This window comes from Chrysochloris asiatica, unplaced genomic scaffold, assembly GCF_000296735.1.
Source record: "Chrysochloris asiatica unplaced genomic scaffold, ChrAsi1.0 scaffold00156, whole genome shotgun sequence".
Lineage (NCBI taxonomy): Eukaryota > Metazoa > Chordata > Mammalia > Afrosoricida > Chrysochloridae > Chrysochloris > Chrysochloris asiatica.
The window spans coordinates 3,087,435-3,105,097 of record NW_006408674.1 but is presented as its reverse complement, the minus strand read 5'-3'; the positions used below and the strand labels follow the sequence as shown (position 1 = coordinate 3,105,097).

At 47.3% G+C, this 17,663-nt stretch overlaps 1 protein-coding gene across 1 annotated transcript in view; it reads right to left on the bottom strand.

The window, feature by feature from the left end:
- Positions 1 to 17,663, bottom strand: part of ARNT2 (aryl-hydrocarbon receptor nuclear translocator 2) — a 207,574-nt gene that overhangs the window by 145,622 nt on the left and 44,289 nt on the right. The window contains exon 5 of the mRNA XM_006870911.1: positions 14,877 to 15,090. Coding sequence (XP_006870973.1) covers positions 14,877 to 15,090 — 214 coding nt within the window. The remainder of the gene's footprint in view (positions 1 to 14,876; positions 15,091 to 17,663) is intronic.

Below are 17,663 nucleotides of genomic sequence, written 5' to 3'. Positions count from 1 at the left end.
GTAAGGATTTACACCCTCGGAAACCCTGTACAGGGTCGCTATGGGTCGGAACCGACTCGACGGCACTTAACAACAACAACAACATATATGTATATTATATGTATTTTTTTTTTTCCCTCTTCTTTTTACTTCTGGTTGAGCTCCGATCATCCAGTCATCGAAGCCAGGGCTAGTAGGTATTATCTGCAAGTGTGGGTGTTCTTATGCATATGCCCTCTCTTATCGGCTGGATGCTTCACTCTCCACTCTAGTCCTCTGTGGCTATGTCACTGACTCTGGACCCAAGAGTCCCCAGGTCTTGCCACACTGCTGGCCAACCAGGTCTTCACCCGGGTTCACAGAAGTCTATTGAATGTTGTAGGCCCATAGCAGAGTGTTTTGAGCGGGCAGCCAAACTACTATGTCCTCTCAGGTGTGCACTCCCTGGTATCACCCAGCTTCCTCTCATTTCAGTCCGATGTACACTCTGCACTCACTCCATCTGACCCCAACCTTAGCTTTGGACCCCTCCACCGTTCTGTGGTGTTGTGGGTTAATGCACCAGCCTGCAAAGCCATTTGAACTGCAAAGTCAGCGGTTCAAGCTCACTAGCTGCTCCTCGGAAACCCTATACAGGGTCGCTATGGGTCAGAGTCGACTCGGTGGCACTTCACAATAACAATTGTTCTCTCAGAAGTCACCTTGACACCCAGGCTCCAGACTGCTTCAAGGCTGTGGGAAGGTGGACAGAAGCCAGTCATCAGATGATGGCTCAGTTCTGAGGACTGGTAAGTGAAGAGAAGCAGAGTCCAGACTTAGGACTGCCGCCAGCATGAGATAGATGCACAGAGAACAAGGCTGAGGAATACACCTGAGGAATTCAATTGCCTGCCCAGGTTTGGATGGGCCCACCAAATTTTGAAAGGTATGGAAATGAAGGGTGGGGCTGGTGTGCCTTGGAGTTGGTTGACTCATAGCAACCCTGCATAGTGTTTCTGAGGCTGTAAATCTTTACGGAAGCAGAAAGTCTCATTTTTCTCCCACAGAACAGCTGACCTTGAGGGTAGCAGCCCGACTCGTAACACTACCCTACCATAGCTCCTTGGACATGAAGGGTAGGAATATATTATTGTCTGCATTTACCAGGGAGGAAACTGAGACCTCGGGAAGTTGAGTCACTTGCCCAAGATGACACAGCCAGTCAGTCAAGCAGAAAAGCCATGAAGGCTAACAGTTGTCAGTCCATCTGGCTTTAAGTGCAGAGACTCTTCAAGACTCTCGTCTTCTTCCCTTGGCACCCATGCCCACCCTGACCCCTTGGCCTTCATGGCTAACACACATGCATGGGTGTGCACTTTCTGTATCCTGCCTCCTGCTGATGTCTGCAGTGTGTTCAAAAGCACGGCCCTGACCCTTTATCTGCTGGGACCCCAGAGTGATAATGAACCCAGTCGCCGGGCTGGCGAGATTCATGAAATAGCTTTCAACATAAAATATGAGGGAAACACACAAACATTGCAGAAGCAGCAGTATGCTACGTATGGAGTGAAGTAAAACAAGGCAGATTGTATAAATATTTAACAATGAGAAAGAACTGAATCGGGGCCAAAGGGACATCTGGGATAACACATCTAAGTCGGTTACGGTTTCTAGAGGGAAAGTCATTGTGAAGATACAAAAAAATAAAATAAAATAACCAGCCTATGACTCAGATTTCATTCTCATGCGCATTCACCGGGCACCTCTGGCAACGCAACTTGAAATGCTTTTTCTGGTGGCTGAAGTGTGTTACTACACAACTGGGCAATTTCCAAGTGGCCTAAATCAAACAAACATGCTTTGCTTGCCACTAAAATATTTGTATTTCAAACAACAGAAACCTAATAACAGTGTTAACAGCTGACTCAAGATAAAATTGGGACTTTTTTCATTTGCCACATTTATCTCTGTTACCTAATATGGTAAGAAACACACTGATGGATACATTTAGGATTTCAGATGCTGGCATTCATCCAGCGATGAGGCTTGGGTATTCCAAAGAAAATAAGGTATGCATTTGAAAGTATGATTTTCATGAAGTCACCTTCATGACTGGCATTTGGAAACAGGCTATCTTTTTGTCCAGAACTGATACCATGCGGGTGGACATCATACCTCCCAGGGCACCCTTGGGAATCATTATCTGCCTGACGGTCTCCCACTGGAGGGTTCAACTGCGTTGTGGAGTTCAACATGGTTTTGTCCTTGCGTTCTTTTGTAAAGTGTTACAAAGAAGGCCCAGCTGCCTTGGGTGGGCTGAAACGAAATGTTGACAACTGTCAGCTCTTTTCCCAGGCACACATATTACATTGAGAAGCCAGTGTCCTCTGCGGTGACATGGCTTCCTTTCTGCTCTTGCCTGGGTCTTCAAGGGGCCGCAGTGTGGATATGCCCTCGATCCTGGTTCTCCTGCTGTAGTAAAGTACTGCACATGCCTCTTGTAGCTTTGAGTCTTTGTAAACTCCCACCAAGCAATGCTTTCTGTCCTAATGGGTCTGGGTAGAAAAAGGTGGGAGAAGGTACTGAATGATGATAGGATTCAGTGGGGTTGTTAACAGTTAACTGCGATTGTAAAATCTTAGAACTTTGACATGGATTTAAAGTGAGCCATCTCAGAAGCAGGAGGGGAATCTCATTACCATCAAAGAAGAGCTGAAGCAGAGTGCATCCTTTGGGTCCTGAGATCTCTGCACATTTAATCTCCTGGACCCAGGGGCCGAAAGAGCAGATGAGCAGCAGAGCCGAACCAAGAGCCCGAGCACAGGGTGGGGGTAGGGGGGTTTCCCAGCCCAGGGAGCCAGTAAGGCTGAGGGAATTAGGGCAGGGGCTTGCTGGCAGAGTGGGGTGCCTCTAGGCACTTAATAGGAGGAGCCAGATTTGGCTGAGACTTATGGTGGGGTGGTCTATCCATGACCATTTACTAGCAGCCTACAAGAGCTTTGGAACACTGTCTGGGCAGAGAGAAGCCTGCCTGTGGGCATGGTTGAGGAGCGTCCTCCCAGAATGAAGGAACTGTGCCCTGAGCATTGTCTAATGGTGCATTGTAACCTGATAATTTCCCTAATAAACCTCCTAACTGGGAGTGCAGCGTCTGAATTCTGTGTAGTCACTGCAATGAATTCTTGACCCCAGCTATGGGAGGACTGCAGGGGGCTCATTTTTGCAAGTTTTATTCAGGAGATCTAGTGTGGCGCTGTAGGTTACTGCGCTGGACTGCACGGTGGGTTTGAACTGCAAAGTCGGCAATTCAAGCTCACCAGGCACGCCTTGGAAACCCTATGCAGGGTCACTATGAGTCAGAACCGAGTCGACAGCATTTAGCAACAACAGTTCTGTAGCTCAGGATGCTGCCTCTAACCCTTCCATGGAGCTTCTGAGATGTCTGAGCTGCTGGAGTGAAGTTTCCAGGGCTCTGCTGCCATGAACACCCCGTGTCCTAGGGAGTAAGTAGAGACCCACACACGTACAGGGACTGTATCCCCCAAAGGCCTGGCCTGCCACACCCAGAGATGGGCAGCTCAACTGGGGCAAGAGAAATCGCTGAAGACAAATGTCATCTCTTCATGCCAATCCCAGTTGCCAAAGGATACCTCAACTTGCTAAGTTTTTTGTTTTTTTTTTTTAAAGTTCAGAGCTTCTCAGACTTTCAGGTGTATATAAATCCCTCAGAGATCTTATGAAAATGTAGGTCCTGACTCATCAGGCCTGGATTCTGTAATTCTAACAAGCGTCCGGGAAACACAGAGCTGTTGGTTCATAGACCATACCTGCAGATCTTACCAGGGTTGGTCTTCCAAGTAATGTCCTTAGGTGACACTGCCTGGTAACCAGAAGGTTGGCAGTTCAGCCCATCCAGTGTCACCATGGGAAGAAGGGAAAACAATCTGCTTCTGTGAAGATTCCAGCCAGGAAGCAGTTCTACTCAGTAACACATGGGTCGTCATGAGATGCAATCAACCTGACAAAGCAAGACGACGACAACCTTCCAGAATGGAACAAGTAAACACTTGCATTCACTTTTATAGTATGACCCTTGTGGTGCAGGGGTAACCGCTCACTGCTACCTGGTGGTTGGAACCCACTAATACTCTGTGGGAGGAAGATGAGGCAGACTCCTGTGAAGGTTTGCAGCCTTGGAAACCCTGTGGGAAGTTCTCCTCGAGCCTATAGGGTCACGGTGAGTCAAAACAGACCAGACAACAATGGGTTTGGGCTTTGGGTTTAGAAGATGTTGTCCCAAACCACACAGTGTCTGTATTCCAGGAAAGTGAATTTAAACTAAAGGGCCAGAGACCTGAGGTGGATTCTATCCACATCTTGACTTCCATTTCCAGGATGTTTTTATGAATCCACTAACTATCACCAGTGAGCATGCACCCATCACCTGGAAAATGGGTAAAAGTACAGATTACTGAGTCCCCAGAACATGTGATTCAATATGTCTGGGGCGGAGTGAAGAATTTGTATCTCTAACAAAAGTTCACAAGTGATGCTCAGACAGTTGGTCCACAGACCATACTTTGAGAACCGCTGCACTAGACCATGCAGGGCCCTGGAGACCTCAGGGGTATCTGACTTTAGTCTTGGAGCTCTGACACCACATTCATAATCCCTGGGCCCTACTGAATGAAGCTCTGGGTTGAACTTCCCTGCCGGTTTAATTAACTTCTGAGGTCCCAAGAACATTGGGCCATACTGAGGCTTCTGAAGCTTCTTTGTATCTGGACTTTACATCCCCCAAATCGGTATGCTGCATTTGCACTGAATAGATGCTCAGCTCTGCAGCAGCTGTTTGGCCTTAGTTGTCTGGCCATGGTGGTGGTGTGCTATGGAGTCAGTTCTGACTCATAGCGACTCCTATAGGGTCTGCAAGGTTGTTACGGAGCAGAACACCTCATCTTTCTCCCGCAGAACAGCTGGTAGTTTCTAACTGTTGACCCTGAGGTTAGCACCCCATCTTGTAACCACTACGCTACCAGAGCTGGAACCTCTCAAAGATTCCAAGTCTCAAGCTTCTCATCTGTGAGAGGAGGTCACCAACCCCATAGGCACAGAACTGGTTCAAAAACTCAATGGTTTTCCATCCTAACTGTACATCAGAAGTCACTGAGAAGCGTTTACAAGACACCAGTGCTGAGAGCCCTCCCCAAATCCAGGGCAGGGGCACAAAGTTGTTTCAAGAAGCTCTTGGACAAATGGAATTAGAAGAGAGTGGGATTTTCCCACAAACCTTTTAAAGCACCACAACATTTGTAAAATTTTCCCTGGAGACTGATTCTAGGGTAAGACTCACTGAAGCAGGTGAGAAGTGCTACAAAAATGTAAGAGAACCCATTGATGTATATTTTTGTGCTACTGTTGAATTAAAAAATGTGAGAAATAATTCTTGTGGGTGTAGTCCATCTTCAGTGAAGGAATAAGGGACATTTTGAGGGTAGCAGGCTAGGATAACAAAAGGAGGTGGAGAACTGATTTGACCAGCTAGGAACTTTAAAATAAGCAAACAAGCATCAAGGAAACAGTGGAAGTTCATGGGTTAACAGGGAAACTAACTTTAAATGAGAATGCTCCCATTAAGGGCTAGTAGTTGACTTTGGAAGGAGGATGTGACCTGGTGATACCCAGTGGAAGGAGAACTGGGGGAGGGGCTTTTAAGGAACAGGGGAATAAAACTGTTTGCGGGCCGGCCATGCGGCGTGTCTGCCCGTATCTACTGGGTTTGGCGCCCAATTTTGCAAAATTAAATAAAGCAAATCTCACTCTTGCTAAAATAAGTACAGATTGGATTACTTGAGCATTTGTCAGTACGGATAACATTTCTCACAAAAAATGAAAGTAGAAGGTACCCTGGGTGCCACAGCAATCTTCTCTCCAGACAAGTCGGGGGACTCTGAAGCAAAGGCACTATCTCTAAATGCTCTCTGGAGCACAGCCCCTAGTGGTATGTATCTGAGTGGAGCGGTGGAGCTGACTGAGCTTCCCGTGGGCCAGCGTCATGAGCTGCTGCCTGTACCCCACCCAGCGCCCAGCCAGAGCCTGTGATCCAAGGGTGCAAGCATCTATGGACTTTGGCTGAGCCTCCTGGGGAGACAGGGAAGCTCCATCACAGAGGACAGTTGGCTGTCAGACCAAGCCCTCAGGGACTGACCTGGCTTGGCTCTCTCCAAATTATCACCAAGAATCTGGGTCAGAGCAGCTAAAGTATGGGAGCTCGTGCATTCAACAACAGCTGGGGAATATTATCAGTGTTCTCGCCAGGATTAGACCCTGGACTCCTTAACACACCCCTCCAGAGATAGTTCCTCTGTGAGGGTCAGGGGAGAGTGCTTGGACTGTGTCTTCACGCAGCCATTCCTGCCCCTCAATGCTGGACAGAGGGCCAGAGCAGGAGCAGGAGACTGCAAGTCTAAGGTAGATCTCAGATCTCCTTTATGAAGACTGAAACAGGGGGTGGGGGAAAAAGAAGCTGATCCCAGAAGATCTTTCCTCAGTCATGCAAATCAGGCATTTGTTCAATGGATGAATCAATTATTAAATACTAGTGGGAGAGAGGGAAGGAAACAATTCAGTCCCCCTCACCCCCTACCCCCACAGGCACCCTATTCCACCTTTGGACAGTGAGGACTATTGCCAAATTCTGCCCTACACTGAACCAAAATGCTGACTCACTTCTCTGAATAAAGGAAGAGACCAGGGCAAACAGAACCACAGAAGTGCAAGACAGAAAAATGGGCCAAATAAACCTGGTCTTTGAAAGGTCATGGGTTATTATTTTTCATATAAGTTTCCCAGCCAGGAATCTAGACAATTCCTACCCAGAACAGGGTTTGAGGTCACTTAAAGGCTCGCGTAGTGGTTACGAATCGGGCTGCGAACCTTAAGGTCAGCGGTTCGAAACTACCAGCCGCTCCGCGGGAGAAAGATGAGGCTTTCTACTCCCATAAAGATTTACACCCTCGGAAACCCTGTACAGGGTCGCTATGGGTCGGACCCGACTCGATGGCACTTAACAACAACAACAAAGGCTCACCAAGATCAAGGTTTTCCAGAGTTCAGCAGCAACAGGGGGATCTTGGGAAAGGCCAGGAGAAGACACAGAGGAGAATTCACTTACTCGGGCTCCTGTGGAGCCCCCACTCAGCTTTCTCTTGCTGCTAAGCGCCTGCCCACTGAGCCCACCCTGTGGGCATATCCAGTTCTAGTTCCAGTTCAACATCACCTGGAATACCATGGGACTGCCTGGGCTCCCCTGCCCCCCACAGTGATCTGGGGAGCAGGTCATTCAGACACCCACATCATGATTTCTGCAGCAACTCCCCCTCATGACTCCCAGCCTCATCCTTACCCTGGCATCCAGCCCATCTTCTGCTCAGAATCCTATAACCCCCAAATCCCTAACATTCCCAGTGAGAGATGAGTATCACTCTCTCTTCTCCAGGGGAATGCCCTGTCCTCTCCCTCAGAAACCACCAAAGCTTGCAAACACGTTCAATCAGCCCAGCACCCCTTCCCCCTCCCTTTAGCGACAACACCCTGATTTCCTCTGAGGAATCACCTTTCCCCAGCTATTAGGTCCATTAAGTAGAGGCTGACCTAACAGGCTGGCTCAGTGACTGGTCAGGTAGGCAGGTGGCCCAAAGACCTTTGGGGAAAGGCACCCTGTTTCTGCTTGTGCTGCTAAACTGGCAGAACATTCCAGAGCTACTAGCTGGTTTTCTTTGTAGACCTATGAGGAAAGTCTGCCTGAGAATGAACTCTACACAGAAAAGAGCAAAACTGGAAGATGGAGAAGAAGCTAAGAGCTTGCCAGCAGTGTTTGACCACATGGATCTGTACCTGAAGCCAATGAACCCTTTCCAGTTATATGAGCCCATCCCTTTTAACTTAGGCCAGTCAGTGTTGGTTTGCTGTCACTTGAACCCAGTCTGGTTCCACAGCTAGTCTTTAATAAGCATGAAGGCCTATGGGAAGAAGTTGATGGCTCCATTTGACCAGCCAGCCCTTCATACCTCACAGAGCCCCTACAGTCCTTAACATACTGGTTCACCTTTACAAAGTTCAATCATCCCCAGACATTATGGAGAGATTTTCAACCCCCGGAAATGCCGCATTAGTTTCACCCACCTGCCAAAGTATGTCTTTGTATGGAGTGAAGTTCTTCATCCTGTGAACTACCTTCAACCCATAACCCCTTCAAACCCATCGCCAACTCAAATCCTAGAGGATAGACACACCTTCTCTACTGTTCTTGAGATCCAGGGCCATTGTTACAGGTTCTGCCTCCCCCGACACCCCCCGCCCATGCTGAGGTTCTCTCTGTAACTGAGGGAGCCACAGGTATGACACTCAGCCGGGGCTTGGGATCATGGATTTGTGATATGCAACTTGGTTCTATTTCTGCATCACTTCTTAGTTCTTCTCCAACCTCCCACCACCACTTCGTATGCTGATGAATTAAATTGTGGCCAAGACTTGGGGCAGGAAAGTAGAACCAGCATGCCCTCAGAGCAAAAGAGGTCCTTAGGGACTTTCTGGCCTAAAATCAAGAGAATGAGGGTCTGAGAAGAAAGGATCCTGCCAAGATCACACGGTGAAAACCAGAACACAGGGTGCCAATTCCTTTTCCAAAACTCTCTCTACCATATGTTACTGATACTAGCTGAAGGCTCTACAGAATCTCTTCCAATATTGGTAAATATTGCAGTTTTTATTCACAGGCAAGACAAAGGAGTCGTTGCTTTGGTCTACACCATGCTATGGCACATCTAAGGCGCTTTTATATGTCTTCTGGCCCACCATTTGTCACCACCTGGGAAAAAATTTAATTCAACAAAGAGCACCATCATCACTGCCATGCCAGTTATTCTATGTAAACATCACTTTCCTGGTGTCCCCAAGCCAGCCTGAGTCCTCAAGACCCCACTGTGGTTAGACTTCTTGTCCACTTCCTGTCATCGTCACACACGTCTCTCTCTCACACAGACACACACACGCATGCACACACACAATCCCTTCTTTCAGCATACTGATTCCTCAAGTCTCATGATGGAGGTATCGAAATACTACAGACTGGGGCTCATAAAAGGGTCAGTACTCTCCTAGGGCAAGTGGGCCAGGTGGCCCTAGTTAAACTACGTCCAGTCCATCAGGACTTGCTTGGCTCTCAGCCTACTTCCTGCCAACTGGACTATGTCATGTCTTTCTGGCCTGAAACCAAACAAGTCTAGGGCCACAGGAGGGTTTGAGAGACTTTAGACCAAAAATAGAAGGTGTCAAGTCACCCTGAGGCTGGGCTGTTTTGATTTTCATTATATCCACACTCTGGCCGATTATGAAACCCATCGCTCACTGTGTCACGAGGCCCTATCTCAGTAACAGTCCTGCTGAAGTTAGGACTTCCAAGTGCTCCTTGACCACACCAACAAGTTTCCATGTTGTTCTGGAAGATTCACCTCACATTCTCTGGTTCAGAGAGACTCAGTCTCCTCTTCTGCTCTAAGTATAAGGACTGATTTTCCCAGGCTCCCTTTGCTCTGCACAAAAGGAGCAGACCAGAGGAAGAACTCAGAAGGCTTGGTTGTTCATTTTTCACTGGATCTTCACTAACATCTTGGAAGACTTCCTCTCCCATACCAGCTCTGAGTGGCCACCCCAAGAACAATGTTCACACTGTCCCTTTAAATTATTCCAAACACAATTAAGACTTCAAATGGGCAGAAATAGCCACCCAGCTCTGGTGAGCCAGTTAGCTAAACCCTTGGCCTGAGACTGACCTTCCCTTGACCATCACTTCCGCTGCCATCTGTCCCAGCTGTGTCTCCTGACTGGGTTTAAAAAAGCCACATCCTGTGGTTGAATATAGACGTTTGGGGAGACAGCTCCTTCCAGAGAAGGTAATTTCAGCTGTCAAATCAACACTTCCTGCTTGATTTCTTTTTCATTCCTTCCAAGTATTGATTTAACTTGACAAAATTAAAACTCTTCAAAGTTCTCTTAGGATTTCTTGGAGGAATTCTCTGTGTTCCATATGATAGCGCAATGGAGCAAGGCTTTCTCTGCTTCTGTTAAGGCATTGTTGCTTTTCAGGCACTCAGATGTCAATGCTAGGTCATGTGTTTCACACGAGACAGAGAGATGACTGGGACGCACAGCCTGTCGTCCTCAGTTCTCTATCCTTTCCCTTTATGGGAGCCACTGATAACTGGTACTGAGAAGGCTACGATCATTCTCAAACAGTTGGGTTTTTGTCAGCTTTAACAATGCCTGATCCAGTCTTGCGATGCTCAAAAGCGAAACACTGATCTATGACATCATCAGACTTTTGATGGACAAATACAATGTGCAAATCACCGAGCTAGGCACTGTGGGCAGTCACAAAAGTAAATGAGAATCCAGCACCTCTTGATATGGTTGGGAAGAATGATCAGCACAAGTATATCCAGCCGACTACGGAATGTAAACTTAGGGTACAGTCATCTCTGCCATAATGCTGTCTCTGAAAATGCCAATGTGGCCCAAAATTCAATAGACAGGGGAGAAATGGAGCATAACTCAACATTTGCTGATGGCTGATTTCATCTGTGATAAATACTGCTGAATCCAGAAAACCACTCACAGCTAAACCAAGGTAGCGAGGGATACTCAAAAAGCACACTCTCTAATATGCTCACGCATCTTCTGTTCACCTCATATTCAGAACTACTCTCATCCACATCTGCTCTTACAACTTTCCTTCTGACCTCAGAAAATATTCCTTTCACAATAAGGTACAACCCCTGTAAGACCCATTTCTTCAAGCAAACTTCAGGGAGTTTTCAAGGCAAAGTCCCATATTGATGATTGTTGTCATTAAGTGCCATCGAGTCAATTGCAACTCATAGCACCCGGTATAGGGTTTCTGAGAGGCCACTGGTGGGTTTGAACTGCTGACTTTGCTGTTGGCAGTCCAGTGCTGATCCTACAGTGCCACCCCAGAAGTCCATATTGATGATTGTTGTTAAGTGCCGTCGTGTTGGTTCCGACTACTCATAGCGAAGCTGTATAGGGTTTCCGAGAAGCGGATGGTGAGCTTGAATCACCAACCTATATACTTCTTGGTGTGGCGCTTGTATGATCAGCACTGGACTGCAAACCACAAAGGTCAGCAGTTCAAGCCCACAAGCAGGTACTCAGAAACCCTACACAGGGTTTCTGTAAGTTGGAACCGACTCAACAGCACTTAACAACAACAACATTTATAAATTTCTTAACCATTTAACTTGTGTAGTTATGTTAACATTTTCATCAGGCTCTTATTTTAAAAACTTGAAAAGGTTCATGGACAAATTCTTTTATCTTTCAATTCCATTTTTCCCATGGACTTTTTGAAGTTCCCTCACATATGTGTCACTAGTGAAGTCTTACAGTGTGATTCTAATGCTCTTTATTCCCATAAGCCCTGGGGCTTCTATTGCATGATTTTGTACAGGAATGCATGTGTTGTGTTATTGAACTGCATTTCCACGGTACTTAACTACAACAACAAATGCTTCATTAAGACACTATACCGACTCATTTCTAAAATATATAGGAAAATACTACACATCTACAAAAATAAGACAAATAACCCAATTGAGAAATGGGCACAGGATATGAACAGACACTTCTCTAGGGAGGAAATCCAGGCAGCCAACAAACATATGAAGAAATGCTCATGATCACTAGCCATTAGAGAGATGCAAATCAAAACAACAATGAGGTATCATCTCACACCAGCAATAACAGCAAAGATAAAAAAAAAAAAGCAGAGAACAATAAATGCTGGCAGGGATGTGGAGAGACTGGGACACTCTTGCATTGCTGGTGGAACTGCAAAATGGTCCAACCTCTCTGGAAAACAATATGGTGCTTCCTCAGAAGGTTGAAAATAGAAATACCTTATGATCCAGCAATTCCTCTACTCGGTATTTACCCACAAGAAAAACGAGCTACAACACGAGAAGATATATGCACACCAATGTTCATAGCAGCACTATTTACAATAGCAAAGAGATGGAGACAGCCAAAGTGCCCATCAGCTGAAGAATGGATAAACAAACTGTGGTACATACACACAATGGAATACTATGCTACCTTGAAGAATAACAAGGAAGCTGCATACCACCGGTTAACGTGGATGAACCTTGAGGGCATTATGTTGAGTGAAATTAGTCAGTCACAAAAAGAGAAATACTGCATAGGACCACTACTGTAAAAGACTAAAAAAAAGAACCCATACTAAAGGGGGTGGGGGGATTCTTTGCTGATTGCTGGGATGTAGGGGGTGGGTGAGGGGAGGGAGGGGAAGGTGGAGCACAGGGCAGGGAATAAACACAGGTTAGTTAGGGTGCTGGGGAGGGTGATAATACACAAAAAGGGAGAGGGGAATGGAAGAACAAAGCAGAGGGGAGAACAAGTAGGCAGTTTCGCATGGGCTAAGTGGGATAGAGGTAAATAATAATGTATACACAACCTTGAAACAACAGGGCGAGGAGGTACACAGAGTGAGACATGGTTGGAATAGGGAAAAGGGGGGAAATAATGTTAAGATGCTTGGTTGTCTACTGAATCTTGGTATTTCTTGCATTACATTATAAAATAGACACTGGAAGGGGAGAGAAAGAAAAAACCAGAAATATCACCATAGAAAGCTTGTAAGTCCGTCTTCTGTCTATTACTGATTGGAATACCTAAAATGGGGCTACAACATGTCCAGTGAAGGAGGCTGCCTGCGGAGCCTCTGCATTACATAAGACCATAGGTGGAATCCTGAACAGCATCCAGAATCTTCAGAGGTGGGAAATTTCCCCCTGAGAGGATGGGCAGACCAGCCTGGAGCAGCTAGAAGAAGAAAAGATCCCACTTGAAAGAAAGACTGACAGGAAAAACACAAAACAGACCGACCAATGACAACAAGAACAAGCAAGTTGCCCACCCAGGAGACATCAAGGCAAGGGGTCAGGTCCCCTCAGAGTAAACCCCCTTCCAAGACTAAGACTCAATGAGAATACACACTCTGATGGGTGACCACATTCGCCACCGACAAGGGGAAGTGAGGGAAAAACAGCTATAAGGCTGCAAGCTAAGCCCTACAATGGTCAATAGACTCCTGTGAATCCAGGTGGAGACCTGGTTGGCCAGCAGTGTGGCAAGACCTGGGGACTCTTGGACCCAGAGTCAGTGACATAGCCATGGAGGACTGGAGTGGAGGGTGAAGTGTCCAGTGGATAAGAAGAGAGGGCATATCCACAAGAGCACCCACACATGCAGATAATAACCATTTGACCTAGCCTCAATGACTGGGTGATCAGAATTCAACTAGAAGAAGAAAGAAGAGGAAAAAAAAAGAGTAACCTGATACAATTAGATGAACTTGACCTACACTTATGGATGCAGTAGCTCAAAAGAGGGAACAAATCTTTGCAGCAGGGATCATTCCCACCCCCTCTGTACACAGAGTAGACAGGGATGGGCAACTTGGACATTGACTACCCAGAATGGGGGGCTACAAAGGCAAGAAGTGACTGGCTTACAAGCTTTCAAGAGGGAACCTAGATCCAGAGAGTGTGGAGCAAGGTAGAATCTCCACTGAGTAGTATCAATCTGTCTAGGCGGGACTGATTAAAGGAAACGCAGATAGGTCTCTTGTGATGCCAGGGTGAACAATTGCCACCAGGACTGATTGTGAAGGCTGTAAATGTAAAAGTGGGCATTTTATGGCAAGGTGAGGAGTGATTGACTTTGCAGGCAGGGAGCGGAGGTCCCTGGAACCATGAAGGGAGAAGAGCGGAGAGCGGAACCCTACTCATAGAGGCAGAGATCCCAGAGACGGAGGCAGAGATGATGGCGTGGAGAGATGGAGCAGCTGTGGACTCAGGACCCAGGGAGGAAGAGGGGCTGTGCACTGAGGACCAGGGCGGGGGGAAAGAGCAGGCTTATAGGATGCATCTTTTCATTGATTGGTGATGCATGGAGGGGATTGTAACCATGGCAATGAAACAATATTCGATAAGATGAATGTAAAACTAACGTTCTCCCATGTAAACTGTCACATAATTCACAATAAAACTTAAAAAAAAGACACTATACCATAGGTAACCAACGCCTGGGTAAGGAGTGCCTCTGATCAGGGTTGGCACATGCTTGCTGCATTAGCCTGATGTGTTATAGTTGTTAGGTGCCATCAAGTCAGTACCGACTCATAGTGACCTTATGCACAACAGAAAGAAACACGGCCCAATCCTGGGCCAACCTCACAACTGTTGCCATGCTTGAACGCACTGATGCTGCCACTTTGCCAATCCATCTTGCTGGGGGTCTTCCTCCTTTTCTCTGACCCTCCACCTTACCAAACATGATATCTTCTCCAGTGACTGGTCCCTCCTGACAATATGTCTGAAGTATGAGGGACGAAGTTTGGCCATCTTGGCCTCCAAGGAGCACTCTGGCTGCACTTCTTCCAACACAGATCTGTTGGTTCTATGAGTAGCCCATGGCACTTTCAATATTCTCCTCCAACACCATAACTCAACTCCATCAATTCTTGTGCCATCTCCCTTATCCACTGTCTGCTTTTGCATGCCTATGAGGGTACTGACAATGCCTTGCTGGGTAAGGCTTGCCTGACTAAAGCATCAACATTGACTCCTAGTGGCAATGGACTCAAATTTCAGGTTAAACACTTAAAGCAGCAAAAAGGTGTATGCACTCAAAAAAATGTTTTTACATCATGTGGTGAATGAAGTCTTTACAAAAGCTATATATATATACCCACTCCTTCCGGTGGCTTACTGGCTTCTTGGTCTGTGGAGGCCAGCAGCCTCTGGGGGAGCTACACTGACCTGTCATTGAGTTTTCTGAGGTGCACAGCTGCTCTCTCAGCTTCTCCACGTCGTCGGGATGCACCTGCTCGTAGAGGGTGCTTCCAAACCACTCCGACTGGGGCTGGTTCAGAACAGGAGTGACAGAGTCAGACACGTAAATGACGCGTCCCGTCTCAGCTGCCACGACAAACAGAAATCCGTCAGCCGCTTCAAGGATGAGATGCTTCAGTTCCTGGGGAGAAAAGGTCGTGATGAAAACACTGTGTGGACAGACAAAGACCAATTTAACGTCCACTGTGTTTCAGACTCTCACAGATAGCGTTAGGAACGTAACATACAACCATTCCAAAGACGGCTGCTGCTGGTATTATGTGTCACTGAGTAGTTCCCACTCATGGCGACACTGTGTAGGTATACAGGGCTGGGCATCGCTGTGGTTGCAGAAACCTCATCTCTCTCCTGCTGAGTGGCTGGTGGGTTTGAACTGCGGACTTTGTGGTTAGCAGCCCAGTGCCCATCCTAAAGTGTGACCAATGCTCCTGTTGTTATTGTAGTTCAGTGCTGTCGAGTCAGTTCAGACTCACAGCATCCCTGTATAGGACTTCCAAGGAGCAGCTGGTGGGCTTGAACTCCCAACCTTGTGGTTCACAGTCCAGTGCTGATCCTACAGTGCCACACCAGAACACCCCTGTCTAAACTGGCCCTGCCAACTCCTATGAGTCAGAACCGATTTGACAGTACCTACACCACCAACACAACTGGCCCCTTCAGGAAGACAGAATGAAAGGGAAAAGTGTGAGTACCAGAAGGCTTTGGGCTGTCAGAAGTGTGACCATTCACATTCACACATTCAAACCAGTCAGGTCTCTAGAGCAGGAGCACCCAGCTTAAGCACCCAGTGCTTGGCATAAGGGGTGCTAGATGAAAGGAAGAGAAGGAAATGGGGGAAATGTGAAGAGAGCAGGAAAGTGGCCCTGGGTTTTCCCACATGACAGTGTCCTCGAGTCCTCTGCTTCCTGCCCTTTCACTGCAGACTGCTGGCCGGCATCTGTCACACTCCCAGAAGTCTCTGACAACCGTCATGGCCACAGAGTCTCAGGATGCCGCTGGAGGCAGAGGGGGTGTAGCATTGCCCACATCACTGTGCAGTGAGCACCAGCCCGGGCCATTCGGACTCCCTGGGTCATGACTGGCATGGAAGGCAGAAGAGAAGCTGCTTTGCGGTCTGTGAGGGCATGGCAGAAAGTCCTGCATCATCCAGAGAGGGAGGTGAATGGGGTGAAATCCATCTGGTTGAAGTGAGAAGACTTATCTTGCAGTGTCTGAAGGCAGCTCAAGCTTCAGCCCCGGTGCCACGCTCCCACGCTCCGGCTGAGCTGAAATGAGCTCCGTCTTGATGCTGCAGGAGGCACGGAGTCAGTGCTGGAGCCCCGGCCATATTCTATCCACCTCTCACACGGCTCAGCACCACAGAACAACAGTATCCTTCCAGGTCAGCTTTCAGTTAACATTTCTGTGATGAGTACTTTGAATATTTCATTCAAATGTAGTCTTATGTGGAAGCCCCACTGGAGCACAAATGAAAGCAGAGCTGTTTTTATCAGGTGCCATCGAGTCGGTACCCACTCATAGTAAGCCTATGCACAACAGAACATAACACTGCCCTGCCTGGCTCTGCACCAACCTCACCATCATTGCTAGGTTTCAGCACATTGCGGCTGCCGCTGTGCCACTCCATCTCGTTAGGGGTCTTCCTCTTGTTTTCTGACCCTCCACAGCTGAGTGGAGGCAAAATGTGAGGACTCTAGAGCAGATGGTCCTGTCCTTAGTCCCAGTCTGGGGGTGGGGAGCACCAAGGAGCCAAAGGTAGAAAATGTTGATCTTCTGGCGAGCAGAACCTAAAGAGCTTTGTGAGAGTCTCAAAGCACTTGGCCGGTAGCATTCTCTGCTTCGGAATTAGAAGTTTTCAGCGGAAAAGTTTGTCCATTTCTCTTACCTTGCCTTTTGCTGTGCTATGCTCCTCGATCTGTTCAGAGTTCAGAAGCTGGATCAGTATCTTTTTTGTTCAGTACCAGGAAGATCGTCCCAATAGTTGTTGTGAGGTGCTATCGAGTTGTGTCCAACTCATAGCAACCCTATGCACAACACTTCCCGGATACGGTTCACACCGTCCCTTTAAACTTTTCTAAACACAATTAAGACGTCAAATGAGCAGAAATGTCAGCCAACTCTGGTGAGCCAGCTAGCTAAGCCCTTGGCCTGAGCCTGACCTGCTCTCTCCTCACAATTGTTATGTTTGACCTCATTCTATCAATCCATGTCCTTGGGGGTCTTCTTCTTTTTCACTGACCCTCCACTGATCAAACATGATGCCCTTCTCTGGGAATTAATTCCATATGACAACACATCCAAAGTACACAAGACGAAGTCTCACCATCCTCACTGATGAGGAGTTTTTTGTCTGCATGTCTTCAAACACAGATTTGTTTGTTCTTTTGGCAGTCCATGGTGCTGTCAATAGACTTCGCCACCACCATCTATGTCAAAGGAGCTCTGGTAGCATAGTGGTTATGAATCGGGCTGCGAACCTTAAGGTCAGCAGTTCGAAACTACCAGCTCTGCAGGAGAAAGATGAGGCTTTCTACTCCCGTAAAGATTTACACCCTCGGAAACCCTGTACAGGGTCGCTATGGGTCGGAACCGACTCGACGGCACTTAACAACAACAACAATCTATGTCAAAAGCATCAGTTCTTCTACAGTCTTTATTTATTCTCCAACTTTCACCTGCATATGAAGCAAATAA